This window comes from Lagenorhynchus albirostris, chromosome 13 (assembly GCF_949774975.1).
Source record: "Lagenorhynchus albirostris chromosome 13, mLagAlb1.1, whole genome shotgun sequence".
Lineage (NCBI taxonomy): Eukaryota > Metazoa > Chordata > Mammalia > Artiodactyla > Delphinidae > Lagenorhynchus > Lagenorhynchus albirostris.
In genome coordinates this window covers 24,484,393-24,511,874 of record NC_083107.1, presented here as the reverse complement: position 1 = coordinate 24,511,874, position 27,482 = coordinate 24,484,393, and the positions used below count along the sequence as shown (strand labels likewise).

General features: G+C 35.4%; 1 protein-coding gene and 1 non-coding gene across 4 annotated transcripts in view; both read right to left on the bottom strand.

The window, feature by feature from the left end:
* Positions 1-218: 218 nt before the first annotated feature.
* Positions 219-27,482, bottom strand: part of GCFC2 (GC-rich sequence DNA-binding factor 2) — a 74,839-nt gene continuing 47,575 nt past the window's right edge. Inside the window, exons 7-17 of one of the 3 annotated variants that reach the window (XM_060168543.1) lie at positions 26,531-26,654; positions 25,433-25,514; positions 24,849-24,961; positions 23,893-24,092; positions 22,053-22,203; positions 16,140-16,264; positions 10,000-10,076; positions 8,457-8,523; positions 6,355-6,501; positions 3,156-3,280; positions 219-2,325 (exon numbers count right to left, since the gene is read on the bottom strand). In XM_060168543.1, the coding sequence (XP_060024526.1) occupies positions 2,208-2,325; positions 3,156-3,280; positions 6,355-6,501; positions 8,457-8,523; positions 10,000-10,076; positions 16,140-16,264; positions 22,053-22,203; positions 23,893-24,092; positions 24,849-24,961; positions 25,433-25,514; positions 26,531-26,654 (1,329 nt within the window). In that variant the 3' untranslated portion in view covers positions 219-2,207. Of the gene's footprint in view, positions 2,326-3,155; positions 3,281-6,354; positions 6,502-8,456; positions 8,524-9,999; positions 10,077-16,139; positions 16,265-22,052; positions 22,204-23,892; positions 24,093-24,848; positions 24,962-25,432; positions 25,515-26,530; positions 26,655-27,482 lie in introns of those variants that run through there. The other 2 variants (XM_060168544.1, XM_060168545.1) reach the window with 2 other exon arrangements.
* Positions 12,379-12,482, bottom strand: LOC132532034 (U6 spliceosomal RNA). The gene has a single exon (XR_009544295.1). It is a non-coding gene; the product is annotated as a U6 spliceosomal RNA (small nuclear RNA).

Genomic DNA, 27,482 nt, shown 5'->3' with positions numbered 1-27,482 from the left:
AATTACATGCAGCTTCAAAACTAGGGGTGATAATGTCAGAGGCCACATGCTCAAATCCTACACGTAATCAATTTTTTCCTGATTGTCTTTTGGGCAACAATTTGCATAATACATTTAGGATGGCCCTCAAGTTATTTAAACAAATAGATTTAACAAAAATTATTTTAGTAAACTCTTTGAAAAATGTTTTTTTTTAAAATTAATTCTCATACACATAGCATGTTTCAAAGTTTTTATTTTATAGTTATTGAGAGTGCCACAAAGAATTTTTTTTTTTTTTGGCTGCGCTGGGTCTTCATTGCAGTGCGCGGGGCTCTTTGTTTAGGGGCTCTCACTAGTTGCCGCATGCAGGCCTAGTTGCCCCACAGCATGTGGGATCTTAGTTCCCCAGCCAGGATCGAACCTGAGTCCCCCGCATTGGAAGGTGGATTCTTAACCACTGGACCACCAGGGAAGTCCCTCAATTTCTTTTTGATTCAATGACCTTGCCTCACTTTCTTAATCGCACAAATTTTTTATTAGAAAATGAATCACATGTGCTGAATATTTATTTATTTATAATAAATTAATTTTATTTTTATTTTTGGCTGCATTGGGTCTTCGTTGCTGCACGCAGGCTTTCTCTAGTTGCGGTGAGCAGGGACTACTCTTCATTGTGGTGCATGGGGGCTTCTCATTGCGGTGGCTTCTCTTGTTGTGGAGCACAGGCTCTAGGTGTGCGGGCTTAAGTAGTTGCGGCACACGGGCTTAGTTGCTCTGTGGTGTGTGGGATCTTCCCAGACCAGTGATTGTCCCCTGCATTGGCAGGTGGATTCTTAACCACTGCGCCACCAGGCAAGTCCCTGTGCTGAATTTAAAATATTTGTTTCCTAAAGCGAGAGAGAGGCATGGACATATATACACTACCAAACGTAAGGTAGATAGCTAGTGGGAAGCAGCCGCATAGCACAGGGAGATCAGCTCGGTGCTTTGTGACCACCTAGAGTGGTGGGATAGGGAGGGTGGGAGGGAGGGAGACGCAAGAGGGAAGAGATATGGGAACATATGTATATGTATAACTGATTCACTTTGTTATAAGGCAGAAACTAACACACCATTGTAAAGCAATTATACCCCAATAAAGATGTCAAAAAAAAAAATTTGTTTCCTGTCTAGGCCTACCACCAATGACAAAAAAACCACAACAAAAAATAGTAACTACCTAACAAGCGATAACTTAGTACACCAAAAACATACACAAATTTAAAGAAAATGGCAAATGAGGGAAACTATAACATAGCACATTCAAAACATGGGTATCTTTGTTTTGTTTTTGTTTTTATTTTTGGCCGTGCTGTGTGGCTTGCGGGATCTTAGTTCCCCGACCAGGGAACGAACCTGTGACCTCGGCAGTGAAAGTGCAGAGTCCCAACCACTGGATGCCAGGGAATTCCCAGAACATCAGTATCTTTAAAATATAAAGCTCTTACAAATCCATAAGAAAAAGATGAATAGATATTTCAAAAAGAATTACAAATGGCCAAAAGACAAGTAGTCACTCTCTAATAGCCAAAACAAATCATTAAAATAAGATTTTTTTCACCTATTAAGTGCAAGTGAGTTAAAAAAAAGAAAATACCTATTGCTGGTAGATTTTCATTGACCTTTCTTAGACTTCTGTTGGTACAATACATTGGTACACATTTCTGAAGAACAATTTGACAAGCATTAGTTATCAAAAGCCCTAAAATGCCTTAATCAGAATACTTAACAAGTAATTCATCCCGATTAAGATTTTCATTTAAACTCATCTGTAAACAGAGATAGTTAAAATGAAGAGAACTAAAAGAGGTTTTTATGGTTCAGGACAGAAGACCATCCAAGGCCAAAACAGCTATAACAAGCTTCCTTCAACTCCTTTCTTAAGCTGGAAAAGTCGATGGAAAAATCAAATGGAAATGGAAATATGTTAAACTCTTACTGTTCCTGTGTGTCTAATTCCTGCAAACACTGCAAAAAAAAGGGGCAGCCTTTCATGATACCAGAAGGTAGAAGGTGGAAGGAATGGAAAGACAGAGTCCTGCTTTTTGGGTGTTGCAAATCCTCCCCTCCATTACTGGGAATAAAGAAGTGGCAACATTTTTTCTTTTTTTCCTTCTTTCTCCAAGCAAAAGAGCCAAGTGTGACTATATTAAAACCTCATTTTAGTACTTTCCTATAAAGTTCACTCAAACTTCTTCAATTACTGATTTAAGATGGTCTAGGTGATATTCTTCTATGAAGGATTCTGCTTGATTCAAAGCTTTTATTTTCACCAGAATAAGAATTATTTCTTTGACTTCATCCCTGAAAAAAAAACAAAAAAGCATTTTCCCTTTTAGAAATGCAATGTGTAAGGGCACAGTGAATCATAAGTAGTTAATCTGAAACAAAAACTTTACCTTATGCCAATATCTAAGATAGCATAAAATATTTAGATGCTACCTTCTCCACATAATCATGAAGTTCCAATACAGACTATTAGTGGATGTATTCTGGCAAATTTTAATGTGAATGACTATAAAAAAGGAGAAAAGCATAGATCAAATCTATCAGAAATCTGACTTGTGGTTTGCTGCTACCAGCAGCTTATATGGGCTATCCTGGCAGCAGTATTTATCCACAGATATCATCAAATGCTACAATTTGAGGTTTTAACTTTTTTTCTTTTTGGAGAGGTGGTTTACCAGAATACCACTGTATGTAAATCCTTAAACATCTAGTGCTGTGAATGAGATATCCAAAACAGAGATCTAGCTACTGCTGGGTAAATGCCAGGTTGCAGACCTGTACATAACAAATGTTGAGATTTTGAAATGGCTAGGAAAATTAAGAAGACATTTAAAACATGCTTGATAAGAGGCTTTTGATTTATAGTTTTAATTTTAAATTCCCCTGTGATACAGTTTTCTGGAAGTGCTTATTTTGGAAGAGATTTACATTTAAAAATATGAACTAATATGCATGAGGTGTGAATATAAAATATTGAGTGATTCTAAAGATCATACATGAAAATATCTCCTAACTCTTCAGTGACAGTCTTAGATTTTTAAAAGTAAAGTACAAATCCTTCTAAAAATTGCTAATAATGGAGCCCTAAACTATGCTTATGGAGGTACAAATAAAATATGCATTACCTGATTTCACTTGTAGATAATTTACGTGCAGACTGCAGTAAAAACTGGATGAAGTTTTCTAGCTGGGGAATAGATGTTCTCATGGCAGAATTTTGGAACCATTTTTCTGGTAAACATGCTGCTATCTGATAATCGAAACACATTATTTTTAATAATGACAGTTATTATCTAAGGACTTTAGCTAACATAATTTCATTTAATCCTCATAGTACTCATGTTGGTTGAGTATTATTCTTCCATTTTATAGTTCATGGTTAAATAACTTCTGAGAATTTCCCCTTTTTCTGTCAAGGTTTTATACTTAAAAAAAAATCATATTTTGATACCGAGAGCTTAAAATAGACTACTCTTTATAAATACTTCCTAGTACTTGTAATACTTTCAATACTCTGTATTCCTGAGCGATTAAATTGTACAAAACATTTATAACTAAACACCAGAAATGTGTAGACACAAAATACTTTTAGTTAACATACCTACATTTGACCTTAAACAATGCAGGGGGTTACGGGCAGTGACCCATTCGCAGTCGAAAACCAGTGTATTAACTTTACAGTCGGCCCTCCATATCTGTGGTTCGGCATCCAAGGATTCAACCAACTGTGGATTGTGTAGTACTCTAGTATGTATTTATTGAAACAATCCATGTAGAAGTGGACCCATGCAGTTCAAACCTGTGTTGTTCAAGGGTCAACTGTATAAAATAGGTACTTTTTTTTTTTTTTTTTCCTGCGGTATGTGGGCCTCTCACTTCTGTGGCCTCTCCCGTTGCGGAGCACAGGCTCCGGACGCGCAGGCTCAGCGGCCATGGCTCACGGGCCCAGCCGCTACGCGGCATGTGGGATCTTCACGGACCGGGGCACAAACCCGTGTCCCCTGCATCGGCAGGCGGACTCTCAACCACTGCGCCACCAGGGAAGCCCAAAATAGGTACATTTAATATGATTTCACAGTAAGAAATTGGGTGAGTTTGTGTATAATCTACATGAAGAAATAAATCAAGGTCATTCTAAGATACACTGAGTGAAAAAAATTAATTATGGTTTTGATTTTCTTGTAATTTAATACATTTCTTTAAATGTCCATGGCAGCATAAAGAGTCAATGTATGTGCATTCATTTTTTTTCTTTTGGGGGGGAAAATAACCCCAAACAACACTTACCATCATCATGTTAAAGGTAATGCATGATTTGGGGAAAAGTTTTGGAAAAAAAGAAAAATGTTAACAAAATAAAAAAGAAAAGAAAAACGTCCTCATAGCAGAAGGAAGAATTTTTTTAAAAAAGGAGAGAGAATGGGAGCAAGGAAAAATCTGAGATCATACTATTTAAAGAAATTCTTGGTTTTGCTATAGTTGGTAAGATCAAGATCAGTATGTACTTCTAGAAAGTAGAAAGTTGCACCATATATATATTATAAAATATGTTAAATGAAAGTTCTGGAATGCACCCTTTCTAAAATAAATCTGACTGGTCAACACTGAAAACACAGTTGAGGAAAATGATTTACCCTATTTTTTAATCACCTTTATCAATTATCCAGAAAAAATACAGACACACTGATTGCCTAAGGCAGAAAGTCCTATAAGTCTTATCATGCAAACTGTATCTTTTTAAAGTTTAAAAACCAGCCCTTACTGGCTTGGAATTTAATGTCATTTGCCCTTGCTTTCCCCTTGTTTTGTACCACAAGTCTCAATAAAATTCTGAAGGAACTATCTAGCTTTTCCATAAATGATCCTGGGACTTATAAACACATTGTCTTGGTCTGGTTTTCTGGCCACAAGCTGTGGAGAGAATGTCATATATCCTCTTCCTTCCTTCTGCATAGTAGAGCCTACGGTCAAAGAGAACTAAACTGAAACCTGAAACACACATAGGATGGATGATGATTGAAATTTCTGGTAGATAATGTAGTTTAAAACTACATGAAATAAAAACCACAGCTAGAAAAATGGAGGTTGTCTAGGAACTGCTATCTAATATTACATATATATTTATATTTTTAAAAATTTTATTTAAGAATGTAAATATTTTCCCACATTCTTAAAATGTTTTCCTCATGACTTTTATCTTATGGATAGACACTAATGTTTTTAGACATTTAGGTTCTTTCCAACTGTCAGCTATTATAAATAACGCTACAATACTATTCTTTGTACGTAGAAACCTTTATGCACATCTGATTTTTTAACATAGGATAATTTCCTAGAAGTAAAACTGCTGAGTAAAAGGGTATAAACTTTAAAGGTTTTATATCAATCATGCCAAAATAGTTTCCAGAATTGTATTCCTCTTTCCATAGTGCAAAAACTATTTCCCAGAATTGCCACTCCATACGTTCTAGATGAATGGTATCCCTGGAATGATGTGGGGCTGTTGTTTCCCTGTGCTTACGACAATACTGGAAATTATAATGGAAATAACAGCAAAAAATTTGCCAGCATAACAGGTAAAAACAATATCCTTACTGTATTATTTGCAATTCTCTGATTATTAGTATTGTTAATATTTTCCACATGTTTAGAAGTTATCTTTGCATATTCTTGTTTTGGTGAATTAGGCAATTCACCATGTTGCATGTCTTTGGGTCATTTTCAATAAGAATATTTGAATTGTTTACTGCTTTTTAAAAATGTGGGTATTTATCCTCGTTATGCATTGTAACTTATTTTTCTGTTTTTCAACTTTCTTTTTAACTTTTCGTTATAGAAAATTTCAAACATAAACAACAGGAGAAAGAGTAAGTATAGTGAGCCCAATGAACCCATCTTCCAGTTTTAACAATAATCAAATAATCCTGATACATTTTTGGTTTACTGAAGTTTTATATTTTTGTCAAATCTATTATTTTTTCTCACCATTTTTGCTTTTAAGTTCAGAAAGGACTCCCTTAACATCAGGTATAGTCATTTATCTTCTTAGTACAATATTTTATAGTTTCATTTTTTTACACTTAATTCTTTACTTCACCTGTAATTTACATTGGTATGTAGTGAGAGGTGAGGATCTAACATTCATTTTGTAAACAGTTAACCAGTATACTTTTTTAAAATACTGGGTTCTTCTGGGTTTCTAGTCTGTTAAATTAATTTGTTGTTAATGTGAGTACCATAATTTTAATTATTTTGCTACAAAATTGATTTTAATAACTAAATTTTAAAAATGATAAAATTAGAATCAGTTTCTACACAACTTACCTGGTTGCACTTTTTAACAACATCTGGCCCAGGTATGGCATTGAGAAGAGCTATAATAAGATAACGATTCAGCAGCTTCCCTAGTCCTAGCTCTTGCAAAGTGTCTTCTGGGAGGAGTTCATTCCAAAGAAGAATATTGCGGAAGAGCTAAAACACAATAAAATGTCAAGTGACTATGTACCTTTTCTCCAAAGGAAAACTGTAATAGTATCCAACAAACATAAAAAGTTGGTCAAACTCTTTTAAACTCTCACTACAATTGGCACTGTTGGAACTGTAAATTTTAGAATCAACAGAAAACATTTCTGAATAAACACTTGATTCTTTCCAACCTCCATATATTTGTTCATCCTATTTTCATTTTTTTAGGACAACCGCTCAAAATCTATTTCAAATTACCTTGCTGGAGCCTTTCCTGATCAATAATCTTCCTTCTCAATCCATACTCTCCTGGAGGCTCGGGCCATCAGATACAAGACCACAGGACCTCAGGATTCATAAAAGCACTGCTGTTAAAGCCTGTGTTACTGTTACCAATGTGTGACCTTCAGAAATCAATCAAACCTGAGAACCTCACTGCTCTAATATAGAAAATAAGATTAATAATAACCTGTGACTTTGGAGATACCTTGGGTAAAATACTTTTTAGAAAATCTAATAAAAGTAACATGGGTTGCATTTCCCTCCTCTAAATGCAGATCTTTCTGTGAATTTTATGGTATCTTCCACTTTCTTTCCAGTAATATATGTATCACGCTAGGTGCTAAACTACATCCAATTGTACTAATATGCAATGCCTTTTCACAATGTCATTTTTGATGTTGCTCCCTCTTCTTGAAAAGCCTTTTCCCTGACTCAACCACATGACAAGTATTGATTCACCCTATCAAAATTGTTCTTGCTGAGGTCACCCACTACCTTATCATCATCAAATCCAGTAAAAAAATTTGTCTTCTTTCTAATTCTCTTCAGTGGCATTAACGCTCTGTCTTCGTTCTTGAAGGCCCTTCACTTAGTTTCCCTGATGCCACTCTCTTATGATCATTCTTAGTTTCACAACTCATTCTTAAGGCCTCTCTGAAGACTCCACTTTCTCTGCCCACCTCTTATCTCAGTATCTCCTAAGGGTCTATCCTTAGCCTTCTTCTCATGCTTCACGCAATCTCCTCAGAGGTTGTCATTCATGACCATGCCTCCAAATATTGCCTATATGTGGTTGACTCCCAAATCTCCAGCTCAGATCTGTCCCCTGCAATTCAGAATCATATATCCAATTGCCTCCATTTGTCCCACAGATATTAAATTCACTATGTCCAAAACAGATCTTATCTCTCCTCCCAAACCTTTTCTTCTTCCTGTAACCCCTCCAACGCCCTCAAAGAATGTCATCATAAGTTACCAGGTTGCCAAAGTCAAAAACTTGACTAACACCCTACATTCTTCATACGTAATTAATATCTTTTGAATCCATCTTTTCCTTACCTTCCTTTGCCACTGACTTAGCACCAACTTCATCCTGTATCATTTAGACTAGGGGTGAGACAACTATGGCTTGTGATATAAATACAGCTTACTGCCTGTTTTCGTAGAGTTGGTGAACTAAGAATGTTTATTTATTTATTTATGTATGTATTAAAGTATTTATTTATTTGGCTGCGTCAGGTCTTAGTTGCGGCATGAGGGATCTTCATTGCAGCATGCGGGACTGTGGCACGTGGGCTCTTTAGGTTGTGGCATGCGGACTCTTAGTTGCAGCATGGGAGATCTAGTTCCCTGACCAGGGATCAAACCCCCAGGCCCCTGCATTGGGAGCGTGGAGTCTTAACCACTGGACTGCCAGGGAAGTCCCAAGAATGGTTTTTATAATTTTAAATGACAGTAAAGCTTACTGAACCAAAGACATGCGCTCATTTGTTTACATATTGTCTATGACTGTTTGTACTACAGTGGCAGAGCTGAACAGTTCAACAGAGACCATATGACCTACAAAGCCTAAAATATTTACTGTCTGGTCCTTTACAGAATTTTGCTGATCTTCACTCTATAGTAAACTTTTTAAAAAATAAAAACAATTATTTTTATTTCTGCCGTTTTCTGCTTACCTTTAGACCTGACCAGAACTGTCTTTCTTGGAACTTTGAATGTGGTGACATTCTGTTTTCTACAGCACTAATTTGAAGCAAAAGAAAGAGAAAGAAGAAAATGCAAATGACTGTTCTTCTTTCAGAAACAGAGTTTAAAAACCTGAATGGTTTTGTTTTTTTAAAATCAACCAAACTAAGCCTTAACAGAATATAAAAGGAGGTGCTCCGGTGATATCTACTAAAATTACAAATGCATGCACACTTTGACTCAATAAATCCATGTCTGAGAATGCCTTCTGTAGATACATTTCCACATGTACAGAATAATATGTCCGTAAAATTATTCCCAACATTGTTAGTAATGGTTTACTGCTTACATTCTCGTCAATTACAGTACATCTATATAATGGCATATTGTGCAGCTTAAAAAAGACTGAGGAAACAACTTATGTGATGTCATAAAAAGATCTCAAAGATGTACTAAGTCAAAAAAGTAAGGTACAAAACAATGGTTATGACTACAATATACTTACTTTATAAGTAAATATATAAAAAAGGAGAGGAAAATAAGATTAATTCTAATTGCATTATAAGTATTAAAATTCTATAAGTATTTAATTCTAATTGCATAAAGAAATTCTGAAAAGGTAAAAAAAATTACCAACATTGGGCATTCTTGCATGCATGTATGTGTACAGAGAAGGAAGGTCAAAAACTGGGTGGATGGAGGTCAGGAATGGGAGGGAGTAAGACTTTTCCTTTTAAACATAAACAAAGTTTAAAAATACACATTCATACTTTTTAACCATGGGACTATATTACTTATCTAAAATATTACAAACCTTACTGGGGGGGAATTTTTACATGCAGGCATCTCTTCAGGATTCACATTAACTAGCAAGCTTAGAAGTTCCTTTCTTTTCTTTCCATACAGCTCTTCCATCCTGTAAGTACTCTACAGCTTCAGTTCATGATCCATTACTATAACTGATGCCTTCTTAACAAATGTAAGAATATGCATCAACTACTACTTGTTTGATCATTTAAAGGTAAATACAGAATTCAAAGATGCAGTTTCTGGCCCCTCAGTGATGTTCCAGGCCTTATGCTGGGCTTTCCGTGTCAGGCATTGTTCTGAGCACTCTCTTCATCTTCACAATGTCCTGTGAGGTAGGCATTAATGTAATGCCCAATTTTATATATAAGGACACTGATGCACAGAAAGGCCCAAGGTCAAATATCTAGTAATGGTGAATCTGGGCTCCAGAATCTGTGGTTCTAAGCACTCTGCCATGCCAACTGTCATGTTCTTAGGAATATCATTAACCACCACCCCCAACCAAAAAACCCCCCTAAAACCTATGTCCAAGTGCCAGACATCATACACGGCAATATAAAAGGTGACTGAAAAATATTTGTTGAAATCTCAATTTGCATCCTAATAGGTTATGTGTGTTTTGTAAACACTTAATACATTTAGTGTCTTCTACATTACATTCTTAAATGAATCTGTATTACAGGAGTAACTATTTCATAAAATCTAGAAATTAGCAACTCTTACCTCTCTGGATATAGAGGAATAAAAACATCATCATCTATTGCCTTCTTCATTCTTGAAACAATGGGTTTAAGTAAATCCTATTTTTAAAAAATTTAAAAGCATCACTGATAGTTATAGGTAGAAATGTGTTTACCAAAAGAAGCAATTTTAACAGAATAGTGCAAATTTGTACACACTCACAGACTTAGGTGTTAAAATAACTATCAACTAGGTACAAGAGAACTTCGTTCATCCATGGTGTTGCATGTTGCAGTAGTTGGTGCCTTTTCACTGCAGCACAATATTCTGTTGCATGATGGAACATTTATTTAGATGGTCTTCAGTTTAGGGGTTACTATGAATCATGTTGCTATAAAAGTTCTTGTAGAACATGTCTTTTAGTATGCATGGGCATACAATTCTAATGGGCATATGTAGAGATAGAACTGCTGGAATACAGTTCATGTTTATATGTTCAACTTTGTACAGAATGCCAAATTGTTTTCTGAAATAGTGGTATGCCATTTATATTCCCACTAGCCATGTATGAGAAATCCTGTTTCTCTACACCCTTACTAAATCCTGGTATTTTTAGGGTTTTTAAATACTTGCAATTCTGTTGAGTATGTAGTCATATTTTATTATGTTTTAATTTTTATTTTCCTATTGAGTAATCTGATGTTAAGCATCTTCTCATATTCTTATTTACCATTTGGATATGTCCCTTTGCAAAGTATCCAATTAAGATGCTTGTCTACATATGTTTTTTTTTTAATTTAAATTAGGTTCTATCTCTTATTGATTTGTAGATGCTTTATAAATATGGTTTCTTCACTGGTTTGTCAATATCCTTTGACATAGTATATTCACTTTGGCAAATTCATTTTATTGTTTGTATATCAAAAATTGAAAATAACCAAAACATTGAATCATGGGAACTTTTAAGGACATCATGTTATGTCCATCCAGTGCATGAAATATTTAGCTAAAGTTTACGAAGACTGTAGTAACATGCAAATTTAAATGTTTAATATTTAAGTGGAAGAAGTAGGATACAAGTGTACATGTCCATTAGTATTAAAATTCTGAAATAAAAGGTAGGCTGAAAATATCCTACAGCGGTATCAGTCTTTATACTAGGATAAAAATTTCTATAATAAGATACTGGTCTTACACTTAAAAAAGGAATCCATATTTGAAAAATGGAAACGGCATACTACATATTAGAGGGAAAGTTATTTTTTTAAGTCAGTGACAATGTGTGTAGCACAAATTAAGCTGTCATATACCCTATACTAAGCAAGTTACTCATAAATGTAGAATTCAACCAAATATATTTTTTCATAAAAGGTGTATCTAACTGAAGTCCTGTTTCTCTTTTCACTTAAATATCTGTAACATATTCCTCAAATGGCTGCATATCAATATTAACATTAAAAACAAAAACTCAATTTTCTTTTACTCTCTCAAACATTTTGAATTCTTTTTTTTTTTTTTTTTTTTTTGCGGTACGTGGGCCTCTCACTGTTGTGGCCTCTCCCGTTGCGGAGCACAGGCTCTGGACGTGCAGGCTCAGCGGCCATGGCTCACGGGCCCAGCCGCTCCGCGGTATGTGGGATCTTCCCGGACTGGGGCACGAACCTGTGTCCCCTGCATCGGCAGGCGGACTCTCAACCACTGCGCCACCAGGGAAGCCCTCTTGAATTCTTTTAAAATACAATTATGCTTTGATTTTTTTCCACTTAATGTAAATGATTTTGAATCTCAGCCTTGATAAATATTTCCATATTAATTTTTGTTTCTTAAAAATAGTTCTCTAAAAAATGCTATAAAGGACTTTATTGAGTCAAATGACAGAAGTAGAATATGGATGGTAGATTAAGTACTGTTAAATTTACTGAAATTGCTAACTGTACTATGGTTATGTAACAGACTATCCTTAGCAAATATGCAACTTACTCTCAAAGTGTTCAGGAGAAAAAAAATTGTGTGTGTGTGTATATCTAATGGGAGAGCAAACACTAATGCAAATGGGGCAAAATATTAACGACAAGTCAATCTGGGTAAAAGGCCTATGAATATGCTATTTTTAATCATGAGAGTTTTCTGTAAGTTTGCCATTATTTCTAAATAATTGTTTAAAACAAAAGAAAACTTAAATTCACATATTTTATAACTTGGAGCTCATTAACTTTTCCAAGTAGTAAAATATCTTTGGTGGAAAAACAAAGTTCTCTAAAGCGTAAAGTTTTAACAACTACAGACACTTCTGTACACAGACTTTATTTTTATTTTATTATTTTTTATTTTATTATTTTATTTTATTATTTTATTTTCTTATTGAAAGGTTCTTTAAATTCTACAATGCTTTACAATTTTCAAAAGTTTCACACACATGATAAAAATATGGGATGCTTCATGAATCTGTGTGTCACCCTTGCACAGGGGCCATCCTAATCTGTGTATCATTCCAATTTTAGTATGTGTGTTGCCGAAGTGAGCACTGTATAGAGACTCTAAAACAGCTCTGAAAAGGCACTTAAAAGCTCTGGCTAGTAGTTTTTATGATGCTCTGCATATCCATAGTGATAATCCTGGGTGGCATGGGCAGATGTTGAGGCCCTCAGGGGAGAATGAGAGTAGGTGCTCACCACAGCAAGAGCAGCATTACTTTTGTGTGTGTCTGTGTACAGGGATGTGTAAGAATTTATTTGAAAAGTTTCTGTGGATAGAAAAAGAAATTTGAAAACTACCAATCTATCTAAGCATTCATCTGATGTCACTTTCACATTTCCACTAACCGGTCAACCAACCTATGCACTATCCCCTGAGGCTGTGCATAACTTCGGGCATCTTTTGACTATTAGATTTCAGTTAATGAGAAACAAACTTCTCTCCCCTACTACACCTTCCATACGTTGGTCCCGGTTACTTCTCAGGATCATGCAGAGCAAATCTAATCATCCTTCCCTATGAAAACTCTTCAGGTTTAAGATTGATATCTCACTTTTCTACATTTTCTCTTTCCCATACCATCTTAGACACTCTCCATTTAATATACTTTAACCTAAAATTAAATGCAAAATACCCAGGGAAGTCTTACTTGTGAGGAAAGCACATATAACATTTTTACTCAAAAGAGCAGACACCTAGTAGGATGAACTCCCATTAGTCTTTCTGCTACTCAAGTGACACTGTTGACTCATATTGGGTTTACGGTTGATTATAATCCCTCTCTGTTACCTATGGTTGCTTCAAAGCTTGCCTCTCCCATCTTGTATTTATGCAGTTGAATTTTTGAACACAATGGTAGGACATATGTATATTCCTTTTACATTTTATGTTTTGAGAGTCAGTCCATTTTCTCAGTATTTTGAAATTCTTTTGGATTCTAATTCTTTTATCCATAGATCTATGACAGAATTCCTAGCTTTCTGCCATTGAGAAATTTTATTAGCATGTATTTTACATCTTCATCCAGTTCAATAAAAATACTGAACAGGACAAAGCTGAGAAGATTCTGGCCCTATGGGTCAGTATTCTTTAGGTATACTCTACCAGTTTTCTGTATATCTGACTATACCATATCTTTTCCCATTTGATCCGTAAGAAAATCTTAACATATTTAAATACATTATCTACTGTACCTGTACAGTACCTTATTTATCAGTGAAAGTAACTGAGATAATATGGAAGAATATGCTTTGATAAACAGTTGTTTGTATTTAGGGACCCCATCATGAAAGATTACAGTAAACACTGCTTTCTTATTTTAAGTGCTCGTAATCCATCTCTGTAATAATCTATTTTAGAACATTAACCAGAATCAAAACTATTCTCACCAGACATTAGTTTACAGAATCATTTGTTTTTCACTTCAAAATCAGGAACTATGCTGTCTGACTTGTTCTTCTGGAACCTTTCTCATTCTCTTCAATTCTTAAATATCACTGAAACAAATCACTGGCAAACTGTGTTACTAACCTGGAATATTACGTAGTACACTGACTCTCAAGTAGGGATAATTTTGCCATGCCTCAGAATATTTAAAGTCTAGAGATATTTTTGGTTGTCAAGACGGGGAAGTGCTACTGGCATCTAGTGAGTAGAGACCAGGGGATCTTAATGCATAGGACAGCCTCCCACAAAGAACTATCTGTTCCAAATGCCAAGAGTGCCAAAGTTGAAAGTCCTGATGTAGTTCTAGTCTCCTACGAATGCAAAGACCCCATTTTCAACATTCAGAGTGGGATGGCTTCCAGAATTAAAATTACCAGTATAAAGACTTCATGAGTGAATCCATAATACCACTGAAAGACTTTAGTGGTTACAAAGTGCTGGGCCTGCCACTTTAATCTTTTAAAAGTGACTTGGAACTCTGGGCCCCAGCTCCTTCACCTGTAAAATGCAATTAAAGTCAACACATTTTACAAGGTTGCGAGGATCAAATGAGAAAATGTGAAAGTGTTTAAAAAATGGCAAAGCACTATTTACATTTGGGCTATAGTTAAATAATCCCACATAGAGAGCAAATACAGGACTATATAGCTGCTTCCTTGTAGCTCTAACCTACTAATCTTGGTTCTATGCTTTATAACAACACAGAATAAATCTATTCCTTCTTCAAATATAAACACTATCTCTATGCACATCTTCTTTTTAGTTGAATCTCTCTAATTCCTGCATGATTTTCACATGTTTTTATCCTGTTGGGGGTAAGTGGAAAATGCCCTTTCTCCATCAGTTGCTACTGTTCAAATCCTATTCCTTCCTTCAGGTCCCTGCTCAAATGCCACATCTAACAAAAATTCTTTCACTGCAGAAAGTAAATTCTCTCTCCTGCCTCTCTTTTGAGGTTCATAGCCCTTTATCTGGGCCACTCATGGGGAGGCAATGTGGTCAGTGAGATGAGCCTGGGCTTTAAAGACTAATAACCAAGGTACAAATCCTAGTTCTGACTCAAGGCTTTACTGTGAACAACTTTTCAAGATTCAGATTCTTCAACTGTAAGATTAAGCTATCACCGTTGTTAATAGGATTGCTGGGACTAAGTGGGATGATACAAGAATAAGACCTAACAGAGTGCCTAGTACATAGCAGGAGTTAGATAAACAAGTGCTCCTGGTCACTCCCACTTACTTCCTATTTGAAATAACAGTTTATGTACATCTTGTTTCCTCTAAGATAACATGCTTCTTAAAGGCAGAATCATGCTGGTATCCCTATTCTCCCTCTTATTTCTTACAACTTCCCTCCTTCATGACAGCAATTTCAAGTGCTAAAACTTAGTGGTGTTCAGAATATGAATATGATACGTCTCCTTGCTTTTTCAACCATCTTGGTTATTCCACTCTGGGTACCCTCCAGTCTGTCAATCTCTCTCTTAATTCTCTTAAAACTCAACGTAAAATTGGTTTACTTATTTAACTGCATGAGTATACAATATTATCAACAAACAGAATTATAAAAAAGAGTACTACAATAAGAGTAAGATTCAACACTCTCAAAAGAGCCTCTAAAAAGTTCCTTCCTCTTTATGTCTTATGTTCAGTGAAACTCAATTCTAAATTATGCTAAGATGAGAATCTATCCTATTGAAGCTTGAATCCTCAAAGAGATTACTGTTCTCAACTTTGGCAGATTATAGAAAACTAGTTAGTATAATGAATGTTAGCCTAGTTTTAAAATCATTGTTGAAGTAAGGTCATAATACTACTACACTTTTGCCAAAAAACAAAGGTAATTAGTATTTTTTTCTTTTAGAAGGAATGAATTTGCACTAATATATTTATGCCTTTTCGTCTCTGCAGGGCCAATGTATATTCACAAACCTGAAAGACAGCTGGCTGGGCCATGAGAACACAAATCAGACCACTGAACAGAGAGAAATAAGCTAATAAGAATGAAAGTAATAATCTGGATCTTATTGAATGTATGTATATCCTTTTATAAGCATTACCATTCCTGTAAGAGTGTTCAGAAATATCAAGGTGTATTCTTTCATCTTATTAATTATAAAGAGCAAAGAATGGTCAATCCTAAATATTTTTCCCAAATAGTTTTCTGATAATTACGTCTGCATCTTCCGTAAACAAAGATTTATAATAAATTTTATTGATTTACAAATATATCAAGAAATTCATAATTCTAGAAATTATTACCTGTTTGCCTTTACTAATAACTTCATTTTCACAAGTGGAATGTTCTTCAAAAATCATTCTGCTCTGTGTTATTAAATTTGTTGTCTGTGAGGTTGACAAGGGATCCCAAATGAATTCTACAAAGTCTGAAACAAAAATTTTTGGTGGTGCACAATTTAGTTACTAGACTGAGCTTTGCTTGTCACATATAAACAATTGAGGCCTTCAGCAAACACTACTTCCCTCCTTATATGGTTTAAAATCCATGACAATCAGTACCATTATGTATTTGCATACACTCTCTGTTGTTGCAGTCTGGCTCAACTGCAACCCTAGTTAAATCACCTTGTCACAGCATCTGTGCCTGCAACCATGCAGCTAAAACATGGCTGGAAAAAAATACACTTTAAATTGATCACCATGAAACTCCAGTGAGACCTTACTGCTGCCCAGCAATCACATTCTGTTTCCCTGGCCCATTCTCCTTCCCTCTGGCCTAGACAATTATTTCCTGCCTTATCCTTCCTCCTTGCTCTCAGTTAATGGACTCTTCCAGATGACTACTTCTTATGTTTTCTTTTCTCCACACTTGCTCTCACTCTCAGCTGATTACTTCCCCATTTGATGAGAAAAATAGAATCAATCTGAAGAGAAGCTCCACAAGGTCCTCCTACAGCATGTACACAACTACAAGCACCTGTGCTCATAAACTCTAACTTGTCTCCTGTTCCTATGGACGAAGCACTACACTCCTTGCCAAGGCCAACACTTTACTTGTACAAAAGACCCCAACCCCTTTGGCTTTCTTGAAGATCCTGTTCCCGGAATTCTGCCCTCTCATTTCCACTGGATCTTTTCTATCAGTCTACAATTACTTCTCTTGTATTAAAAATAATCCCTCTCTTGACCCTACTTTCCCCTCCAGTGCTGTTTTACTTCTTTGCTTCATTTTATAACAAAATTACTTAAAAAACTTCCTATCTCCATTTTCTCTCCTCAAACTCCTGAATTCACTTCAGTTAGGCCTTACCTCCAACTATTCTCCTAAACTACTCTTACTAAGTCACAGATAACCTTCACATTTGTAAAATCTAATGGTTGATTCTACTCCCCATCTGATTTATCAGCAACAATTGCAACACTTTTCTTTACTTGGCTTCCAGGATACTACTCCCGTTTCCCACCTACCTCTCTGGTCTCCTTTTCTGTCTGTTTGTCATCTTGTTGACTTTCTAAATGCTGGAGTACCTCAGGACTCTGGTCACTTACCTTCTCTTTCCTATTTATATTTATACTTTATACAGAATTCAACCACTTTCCAGCCACCTCCACTTTTAACACTCAAGCCTAAGCTACTATCATCTGTTGCTTGGATTACTGCAAAAGTTTCCTAACTGGGCTGCCTACAGTTCATTCTCAACACAATAACCAGAGTAATTCTGTTAAAATGTTAAGGCAGATCTCGTCACTTCTCTGCTCTAAACTCTCCAACTGCTTCTCACTCTTTCACTTAAGTAAAAGTCCTTACAAATGATTATAAGGCCCCATATGACACAGCCAGTCATCCTGCTCACCTCTTCTTAGTCTCCCCCTTGCTCACTCTACTAAAGTTACCCTGGCTTATATGCTGTTTTTCAAGCAAATCAGGCTAGCTCCTGCCTCAGGGCCTTTGTACTTGCTGTTTCTGCTGCCTTGGATGCTGTTACCTCAGATATTCACATGGCCCACTTCTTTACTTCCTTTTGGAATCTGCTCATTTGTGACCTTCCCAGGAAAGCTTTCCCTGGCCAGCCTATTTTAAATTGCACTACTCTTTCATAATTTGTATCTCTTTCCCTTACTTTATTTTTCTCCTTGGCCCTTTTAACCCACATACTCTAGATTTTATTTATTTATCTTATTATCCTTTGTCTTCTTCATGGAATGTAAGCTCCATGAGAGCAGGGATTATTATATTGTTCATTGTTGTATACACTGAAGTAACAACTGTGCTTGACCCTTGTAAAATACATGTTAAATAACTTTTTAAATTTTTCTTTGCGGTACGCGGGCCTCTCACTGTTGTGGCCTCTCCTGTTGCAGAGCACAGGTTCCAGACACGCAGGCTCAACGGCCATGGCTCACGGGCCCAGCTGCTCCGCGGCATGTGGGATCTTTCCCAGACCGGGGCACGAACCCGTGTCCCCTGCATTGGCAGGCGGACTCTCAACCACTGCGCCACCAGGGAAGCCCTAAATAACTTTTAAAAATGTAAATAGGTTAAAAAGAAACATCCCAGGTCAAATATAAAACAGTGATTTCTCAGGCATCTAGAAGGTTAGGCTTGTAATAATCTTAGAAATATTTGGTCAACTAATACTGAGAGCCTACTATGCGCCTAACATTAACGACAGGAAACAAAGCAATAAGTAAGACTAGGTAACTGCCTCTGAACAATTCTGTCTAATGGCAAATACAAACATTTAGGTAAGCAATTATAATTTAATGCATAGATGCCACCCTAAGTATGAGTTCAGAGTGCCACAGGAACCCTGAAAGGTATGCCTAATCCAGTTCCTAGAAGTAATGTCCATACTGAGTTCTGAAAGATGAGGAGAAATTAGCTAGATGAAAGAGGTAGAGTTAGGGGATTTGTCAAGTGGATGGACGGCAGAAGGTATAAAGGCCAAGGAGAATATAGCTTAAGTCCAGTAGAGGTGGAAATGAGGGGAAGAAGGAACCGAGCATGGCAGGAGATGGGGCTAAAGCACTACTAAACAGAGACAAAATCCTGAAAGGCCTAGAAAGCATGTTAAAGAGTTTAGACTTCATCCTAGAGACAATTAAGAATAATTAAAGTGTTTTACGTGAGGTATGACAGAATCAGACATATTTTAGATAGATCACCATGGTTTTTGTATAGAAAATGGGTTAGAAAAAGGAAAAAAAAACCAGACTTGGCAATTGCTTATGTAAGGAGGTAAGAAAAAGGGAGGAGTGGATGACTTGAAAGTTCTGGTTTGAATATGTGGGTAGATGGAGGTACCATTTTCCAGACAAGGAATATAAGAGGAGCAGGTCTGCAGCAAAGATGGCAAGTATGATTTTGCATGTGGAGTTTAAGTTGTCAAGTAGATGTACTCAGAAGATACTTTGATAAGAGAGATCTGGTGCTCTAAGAAGACATCTGGACTTGTTCTTCCAGTTCTTCTTGATTTAAAATGAAGCAGAATAGTACCATCCAAAAGAACTTTCTGTGATGATGGAAAAAAACATCTTACATCTGCACTATTTAATATGATAGCCATGAGTGATATATGGCTACTGAAGATTTAAAATGTGTCTAGTGTGACTGAGAACTGAATTTTAATTTTACTAATTTGAAATTTATATTTTAATAGCTACATATTGCTAGTGGTTACCATACTGAGCAACACAGATATAGATGGCACTAGAGGAGAGTATGCCAGGGATTACCCAGGGAGCTCATGAAGAAGGTCCAGGATAGGACTTGAGAATAAATATACAGTATTAATTTCTCATAATGCTACTTATTTGAGGAACTGTTTAATTGTAAGTGAAATATTTGGAGTTTCCAGATGAGTACTTAAATGAGGCACATATATTCTATGCTATCATTAATAGTGCTTAATAGCTAAAAGTAAATAGTTAAAAGTACTATCTTTCTAAGATACCCATGATTGCACTACAAGTTATATGAAAAAAAATCTTTAAAGTATAGTCAAGTTGGCTGAGAAGCACTATAAAGTAAGTTGCTTCATTTTTTAAGAGTTCTGCAGACTTTGCTGTCAGAATTCATTCTCAGTGACATGGTGGAACAGATCCTTATCAAGTACAATTTCAGATAAAACAAGTCTTCAGACTGAAGCACAAGCATCAATGCCCAAGGGCTTCTGAGTGCTGGTGGCAGATGTGAGGGAAATGTAGTAATGTTTTTTAAAGTAAGAAGAAACACACTACACAAAAATAAACTCAAAATGGATTAAAGACCTAAATGTAAGGCCAGCCACTATAAAACTCTTAGAGGAAAACATAGGCAGAGCAGTCTCTAACATAAATTTCAGCAAGATCTTTTTTGATCCACCTCCCAGTGAAAATAAAAACAAAAATAAACAAATGGGATCTAATTAAACTTAAAATCTTTTTTTGGGCCACGCCACATGGCTTGTGGGATTTCAGTTCCCCAACCAGGGATCAAACCCAGGACATCAGAAGTGAGAACACGGAGTCCTAACCACTGGACTGCCAGGGAATTCCCTAAACTTGAAATCTTTTGTACAGCAAAGGAAACCATAAACAAAACAAAGAGACAAGCCTCAGAATGGGAGAAAATATTTGCAAATGAAGGAACCAACAAGGGATTAATCTCCAAAACATACAAACAGCTCATGCAGCTCAATATCAGAAAAACAAATAACCCAATCAAAAAATGGGCAGAAGATCTGCATAGGCATTTCTCCGAAGAAGAAGACATACAGATGGCCAAAAAGCACATGAAAAGCTGCTCAACATCACTAATTATTAGAGAAATGCAAATCAAAACTACAATGAGGTATAACCTCACACCAGTCAGAATGGCAATCATCAGAAAGTCCACAAACAGTACGTGCTGGAGGGGGTGTGGAGAAAAGGGAACCCTCCTACACTGTTGATGGGGATGTGAATTGGTACAGCCACTATGGAGAACAGTATGGGAGGTCCCTTAAAAAACTAAAAATAGAACTACCATAAGACCCAGCAATCTCACTCCTGGGCAAATACCTGGAGAAAACCATAATTCAAAATGATACATGCACTCCAATGTTCACTGCAGCACTGTTTACAATAGCCAGGACATGGAAGCAACCTGAATGTCCATCAACAGAGGAATGTATAAAGAAGATGTGGTACATATATACAATAGAATATTACTCAGCCATAAAGAAGAACAAATAATGCCATCTGCAGCAACATGGACGGACCCAGAGATTGCCACACTGGGTGAAGTAAGTCAGACAAAGACAAATATCACATGTTATCGCTTATATGTGGAATCTAAAAATAAGGGTACAAATGAATTTATTTATAAAATAGAAGTAGAGTCATGGATATGGAAAACACACTTATGGTTACCAGGGGATGGGGGAAGGGGTAAATCAAGAGATTGGGATTGACATATACATACTACTATATACAAAATTGATAACTAATAAGGACCTACTGTATAGCACAGGGAACTCTACTCAATACTCTGTGATGGCCTATACGGGAAAAGAATCCAAAAAGAGAGTGGATATGTATAACTGATTCACTTTGCTGTACATCTGAAACTAACACAACATTGTACATCAACCATACTCCAATAAAAATTAAAAAAAAAAACATAGGGGAGAAGTTAAGGGAAAGAAAGAAATACATGTAGTAGAGATGAAAGTGTGCCCCTAATAAATGACTTATAAAAAAGTAACTAATGAAAGTAATGCTAGGGCTTCCCTGGTGGTGCAGTGGTTAAGAATCCACCTGCCAATGCAGGGGACATGGGTTTGAGCCCTGGTCCGGGAAGATCCCACATGCCGCAGAGCAACTAAGCCCGTGCGCCACAACTACTGAGTCTGCAGTCTACAGCCCGCTCGCCGCCAACTAGAGAAAAGCCTGCGCGCAGCAATGAAGACCCAACGCAGACTAAAATAAAATTAATTAAAAAAAAATAAAATAAAAGTAACGCTAATGTCACAAATACTAAAGATCCAAAAGTATCAGGAGTTTGATAGCCAATCACTTGCACAAACAAGCATTTTTTAATCAGCTTAAATTATAACATCTATTGCTTTTTACTGCATATTACAGTTGCTGTGTTCAAAAACGTCCAAAAAAATTTGTGACTGTTAACAGAAATTAATGATCTCACACTTTGCCAAAGAACAATTTAATTTTATCAAGATTACAAAACAGTACCTGTAAGTCGAGGAATAATTGTTTTGCTGATGACAGTAGACAAGATTTTCTTATCAGAACTATCTTCCTTCTTTGAATCTTCCATACTGCTATCTATAAATTCTTCTATAGATGTGAACCATGGCATCTGTTTTAAACCTATGGAATCAAACTTATAAATAAAATTATCTAAGTTATAAATAAATTCTTAAACATTAGTTTATTTTTAAATAGTTAACTTTTTCAGTAATTACCAGAGCTTCTCTAAGGATCAAAGGAGAATAATTCCATATTTTAACCCAATGTATACAGTACTAGACCACCAAGGCTAGGCAGGATGACATGACTAAGACATGATGTTTAGGCAGTAGGACAGAACACTGTGTTTCATGCATTCATTCATATCCAGAAATGTCCACTATGTGTTCAGAGCCTACTACATGGCAGGTACTGTTAGGAGCAAAGTATACATTTATAACAACAGCAGTTAAAATAGCCACGTAATTTATTTATAAAATTACACTTAGCTCACGCAAAATTCACTTCTGGCTCTCTCGAGTCTCACTGGCACAAATATATACTTTGCATGTGGTTTAGCTTATTATTAAACAAACAGCAGATGGCCAATTATTATTTGTTGAATAACTGAATGAAGAGATCTTTGCTAGATGTAACAGAGTACTCAGTTCAGCTGGATTGGTTAACAACTAGGCTGCTCTCCGACCAACTATCTACCACTTTCTTAGGGATAAGCTTGGCTCCTAAACTATGAACACTGCATGGCCCTAACACAGAGCCTAAAGGCATGCATGACTAGAGCAGAGGAAGATAAAACGACAAGGATCCATCCTTTACTTTGTTAAATCTTTATTTTCAGCTCTCCTTTCTTCCCAGAGTTTCATTTTCTCATTTCTGTTTGCTTAACAGGCATATCCACATGGATGTCCCATCATCATTTCATTGTCTATAAAGTAAAACTTCCATCAAAACCATTTTCCTCTCTGAACAGTCACCATTTTTATGAATGGAACTACCATTGTACTGATAACTCAGACTCCAAATCTTGAGGTCATTTTCTGATATGTTGTGTTAGGTTTATTCTCAGTATTTTACTGATTCTTACTTCATAACGCCACTTGTAATCAACACTTTCTTTCTCTTCCCTTTGTCACTATCACCCCACGTGAGGAATTCTTCACCCTGCACTTGGGCTACAGCAGTAGCCTTTCAGTATATACCTTCAACTCTTTCTCCCTAGCCTCCAAGTTAGCCTGTTGCTCAGGGCTTCCTAAAACATTACCTTCATCATGTCACGCCTCCCATTATCTATCAAAACAAGTTCATATCTCTTAATTTAGGATCTATGCAGTCTCTACTAAACTAATATTTCTCCCTACGTACCTTCATAAAATACCTTTTCCTTCCTCTGTCTTCCTGTTTAAATTCTATATATCCTTCAAATCCTCATTTAAATTCCTCATCTTCATTGTAGCTTTCCTAGCCAAGTAATCCCATTATGTCATCTCCAACTTCAGAACTCTTGGTACCTATTTTGAATTTCACTCAAACAGACTGTAAAATTCTTAAGGTCTAATACTACCTTTACTTTTTTGAGTGATCTTAAACTTATCATAGAAGAAGATTTAAAAGAAAAAGTGTTTCCTTTACTGAGGTTAAGTGTCACTCAGCCTTAAAAACAGAGTGAGAACCAAGAAAAGATGAGTGCAGACTATTACTCCAAAGCACAAATTATCAATTCCAACTCTAAAGGAATGGTACTTTATAGTTAACCTGATAACTAGAGGATTTAAGTAACTAAATGTGATCAGGATTATTTTTTTCACATGTTAAGCTTATGTACCTTAAGAGGATTCCAATCAATCAACTGAAATCGTATTAGGGGATTTAAAAGCTTCGGAATGCATAAACTAATGAAAGCTTCATAATAAGAATCAGGAAACTTTTCTCGCCATTGTTGAAATTTCAATAAAATATTCTGGATATTACAAAAATCATCGTGTACATCTTCAAAAATCTTCTTATGATCCCGTAAAATGTCACCTGTGAAGAAAATGAGTCTCTGTATATTATGCATTTTAAGTTTGTGATCTTGAAGTTTGTCTCCTATAAACATAGTTATGTATAACTTATGTAATCAATTGAGCTGAAAACTATCCTTTGATGTTAACATATAAATTAGGTTTTATTAAAAAAACACTTTAGTAACAATTGACACTAATAAAGTCTGCCATTTATTGAGCCCCTGCTATATGCCAAAACATTATAAATACATTACCTCATTTCATCATCATAACTATGTTTCCTATAAGGTAGGTGTTTCTAGCCTACCTATTTACAGACAAAGAACAAGCAAACAAACAATATCAGATATAGTGAAGTCAAGGAATCTGCCAATGATCACACAGACTAGATCCCCTCTTTGAACTCATCTGGTTGACTGTAAAGCCCACACTCAACTATACATATTTTACCTTCTTATAATGCTAAAACTGGGCTTTACTAAATTCAATTATTTTAAATTAAAAATTATAATATAGAAAGTATGCAGTAGAGAAATGAAGCCAAAAATGTTCATGGTTCCTTTATAACGAGATGAAAAGGAATACTCATCATGCTCCTCCATTTTATCCATTTTTTCAGAGGAAAGGACAAGTCTTATATGGAAAAAAAAATGTATTCCTTTTTTCCTGAATTTTACCAACTATTTTACATAGCTTAAATAATTACGGGCAATCACAGCAAAGCATTTTCCATCATTTCAATACTTCAAGACACATTAGAAACTTGATAACTGACCTTGGCTTTTTTGGAAGTCCATCATGTCTGCTGAAGGTAGTTCATCATCACTAGATGTTCCTTCCTGATGAGTGCAATTCCCAGAAAGAACCCTTGCTTGTCTTCTTTGTGCCCTATATTTTGCAATAAACCAAAAATAAATAAAAAACAAATAGCTCCTGTTGAAAAGAAATGATTTAAAACAAAAAGTCATCATTTACTTTTTACCCAGAAATAAACCATCACATTTGCATGCAATTTTATGTTAATATTTTTGACATTTTAGCTTCATTAATCTGAATTGGTTCTCCCTCTTTTTTCCTGTAAGACATTCCCATAGCCTACCCAGATTTGGAAGAGCAGGTAACAATGTAATTAGGACTGGCTTCTTAGGTATGAGCCATTCCCAGCCTGATAAATGCCATTTTACCCATTCCTTCTGACTGATCCAAATATACCAGTGCATCTTTAAACCATAAATTTTGGTTTTATATCATTCTCACAAATTAATATGCTAGGTTATGGTTATTTATACTATATGGTTAATTGTATTTAAGCAGTAAAAAATACTTGCTCAATGATGCTTTAAGTCTTTATATAGTTACCTTCGAGATTCAATCTCTTCTAAAATCCATTGAGTTTTTTCATCTATAGCCAAGCTTCTATTTGTTGACGTCTCAGCTTTGCCTGTTAATGAATAAAATTGATTTCATACTGCAAATTCTTTTTTTTTTTTTTTTGCAAATTCTTAAAAGAGATACAGTGAAACACTTTGAAAACAAGTTATATCTTAGGTATATATACATATCTGTATATATAAACACACACAAATAGAATATGCTTAAATTGCATATTTCATCATGCAATGAAATTGCAATGTTACCCTATCACAATATTAACAGTCATTGAGTTTGCTAGTCTAAGAAAATATACCTTGTCTGGTGAATATAGTTCAGCACTTGAGAACAGTAACAAAATTTAATATAGTTTCTTTCCCTAGTATTCTTTTTCAGCAGTTTTCACCAGTTTTTTTTCTGTCCCTATAGTCAAATGCTAGAAACATTTGCATTACCGATACGTCATTCATATTATTTCCTATTTTAGCATGCACCGTAATTTATGACCAACTGAATGTCATGTATTTGAGTCATTCTGATTTTGCTTTTATCATCTACTTGATGCTATGGTCCCATTTCTTTCACTATACCCTGACAGCACCTTAACCAATGGAAGACATCTCTGAAAATACAAAACCAGTGTGAGAACTAAAGGGAAGCATCCAAATCTTTTATTAATATAATGAGATCTTACAGATGATTCTATGCTGAACCCACCAGAATTTCTTTAACCTCCACAAACAATCTGTGGACGGGCTATGGAAAATTTATAAAGTTATATTTCTGACAGTCTATATATTTATTTCAAGTCATCTCCAAACAGTCATTAAATGGTCCTATAAATATTTTGTTTCAAATACTAAGTGATTAGAAGTTATAATTTTCATTTTTTAGTTTTAGACTGCATTTAAGACATTTTGAAGCCCTAGCTTAAATGGTTTGGGAGTTTTGGAAGGGGGTAGGTGAAAGGTTAGTGGGAAAATACTCAAAAAACATTTTTTATACAGGAATAAAAATATTTTTATCTTTTAGCTGATAATTTAGCTTAATGAATAAAAAATCACATTGAACATGAAAAACACTAACGTGATAACTGTTGTAAATACGCTGATTCATGTTTTAATTCATCTTGCCTGCGTTTCATAAAGATCATGGCTTGTTTTACAAGGAGTGCATGCACGGCTGATTCTATTTCTTGGATGTTGATAATCTGAAATACATATATAAGTAACATTTTGTGGGTCATCCTTAATGAATTATAAAAAATAATATTTATATATAAGCATATTACATGCTCAATTCTCATATACAGAAACATTTTTATACCATCTCATCTCAATTAAAAGAACACTGTGAGGAACAGACCTAGCTTCCAATACTTTTAATACTAATAAAACTAGAAAATCAACTTACTGTATTAAAACAGCTATAAATATCATAAATAATAAAACCTAATAGGCTGGAGTGAGGAACATGGTAAGAGTGGATAGATAAGAAGGATTCTTTTTTGAGCAAAAGAGGAGGAGGAAATGATGACTGCAGCTATTTTTCACAGACTGACGGGGGGCAGACTGTAGGGAACACTTGAGGAAACTGGTAAAATTTAAAAAAATAGAGAACGGAAGAGACCTAACCAGACAAGTAAGAAAGCTGTCAAGCAGAATTGAGTGATTAGTTGAAACCGGCATTTTTATATTTCTTGGGCAACAATCCCCCCCAACTCCAATGATGTTCCATAGCTAATGCTATGGATTCAAGCCTTTGACAGTGTAATTCTTCAAGGATGAATGAAGAAAGTTACATTGTAATAGATACTTCAGAAAAGTAACTACCAAGTGATATTAAAGGTAGTCAACTTAAAACAATAGGGGAGAAAATACAATTACTTGGTAATATTTTAAAAGTAAATTAAAAGTAATGCAGAAAGTAGAGTATATTTTTAAAATGATTAGTCTACTTTAAAAAAAGGACAACTTAAGACCCCAGTGTAAGGACTTAGTATGTATAAACAAAATCAGAAATTATAATGGAAAAGAAT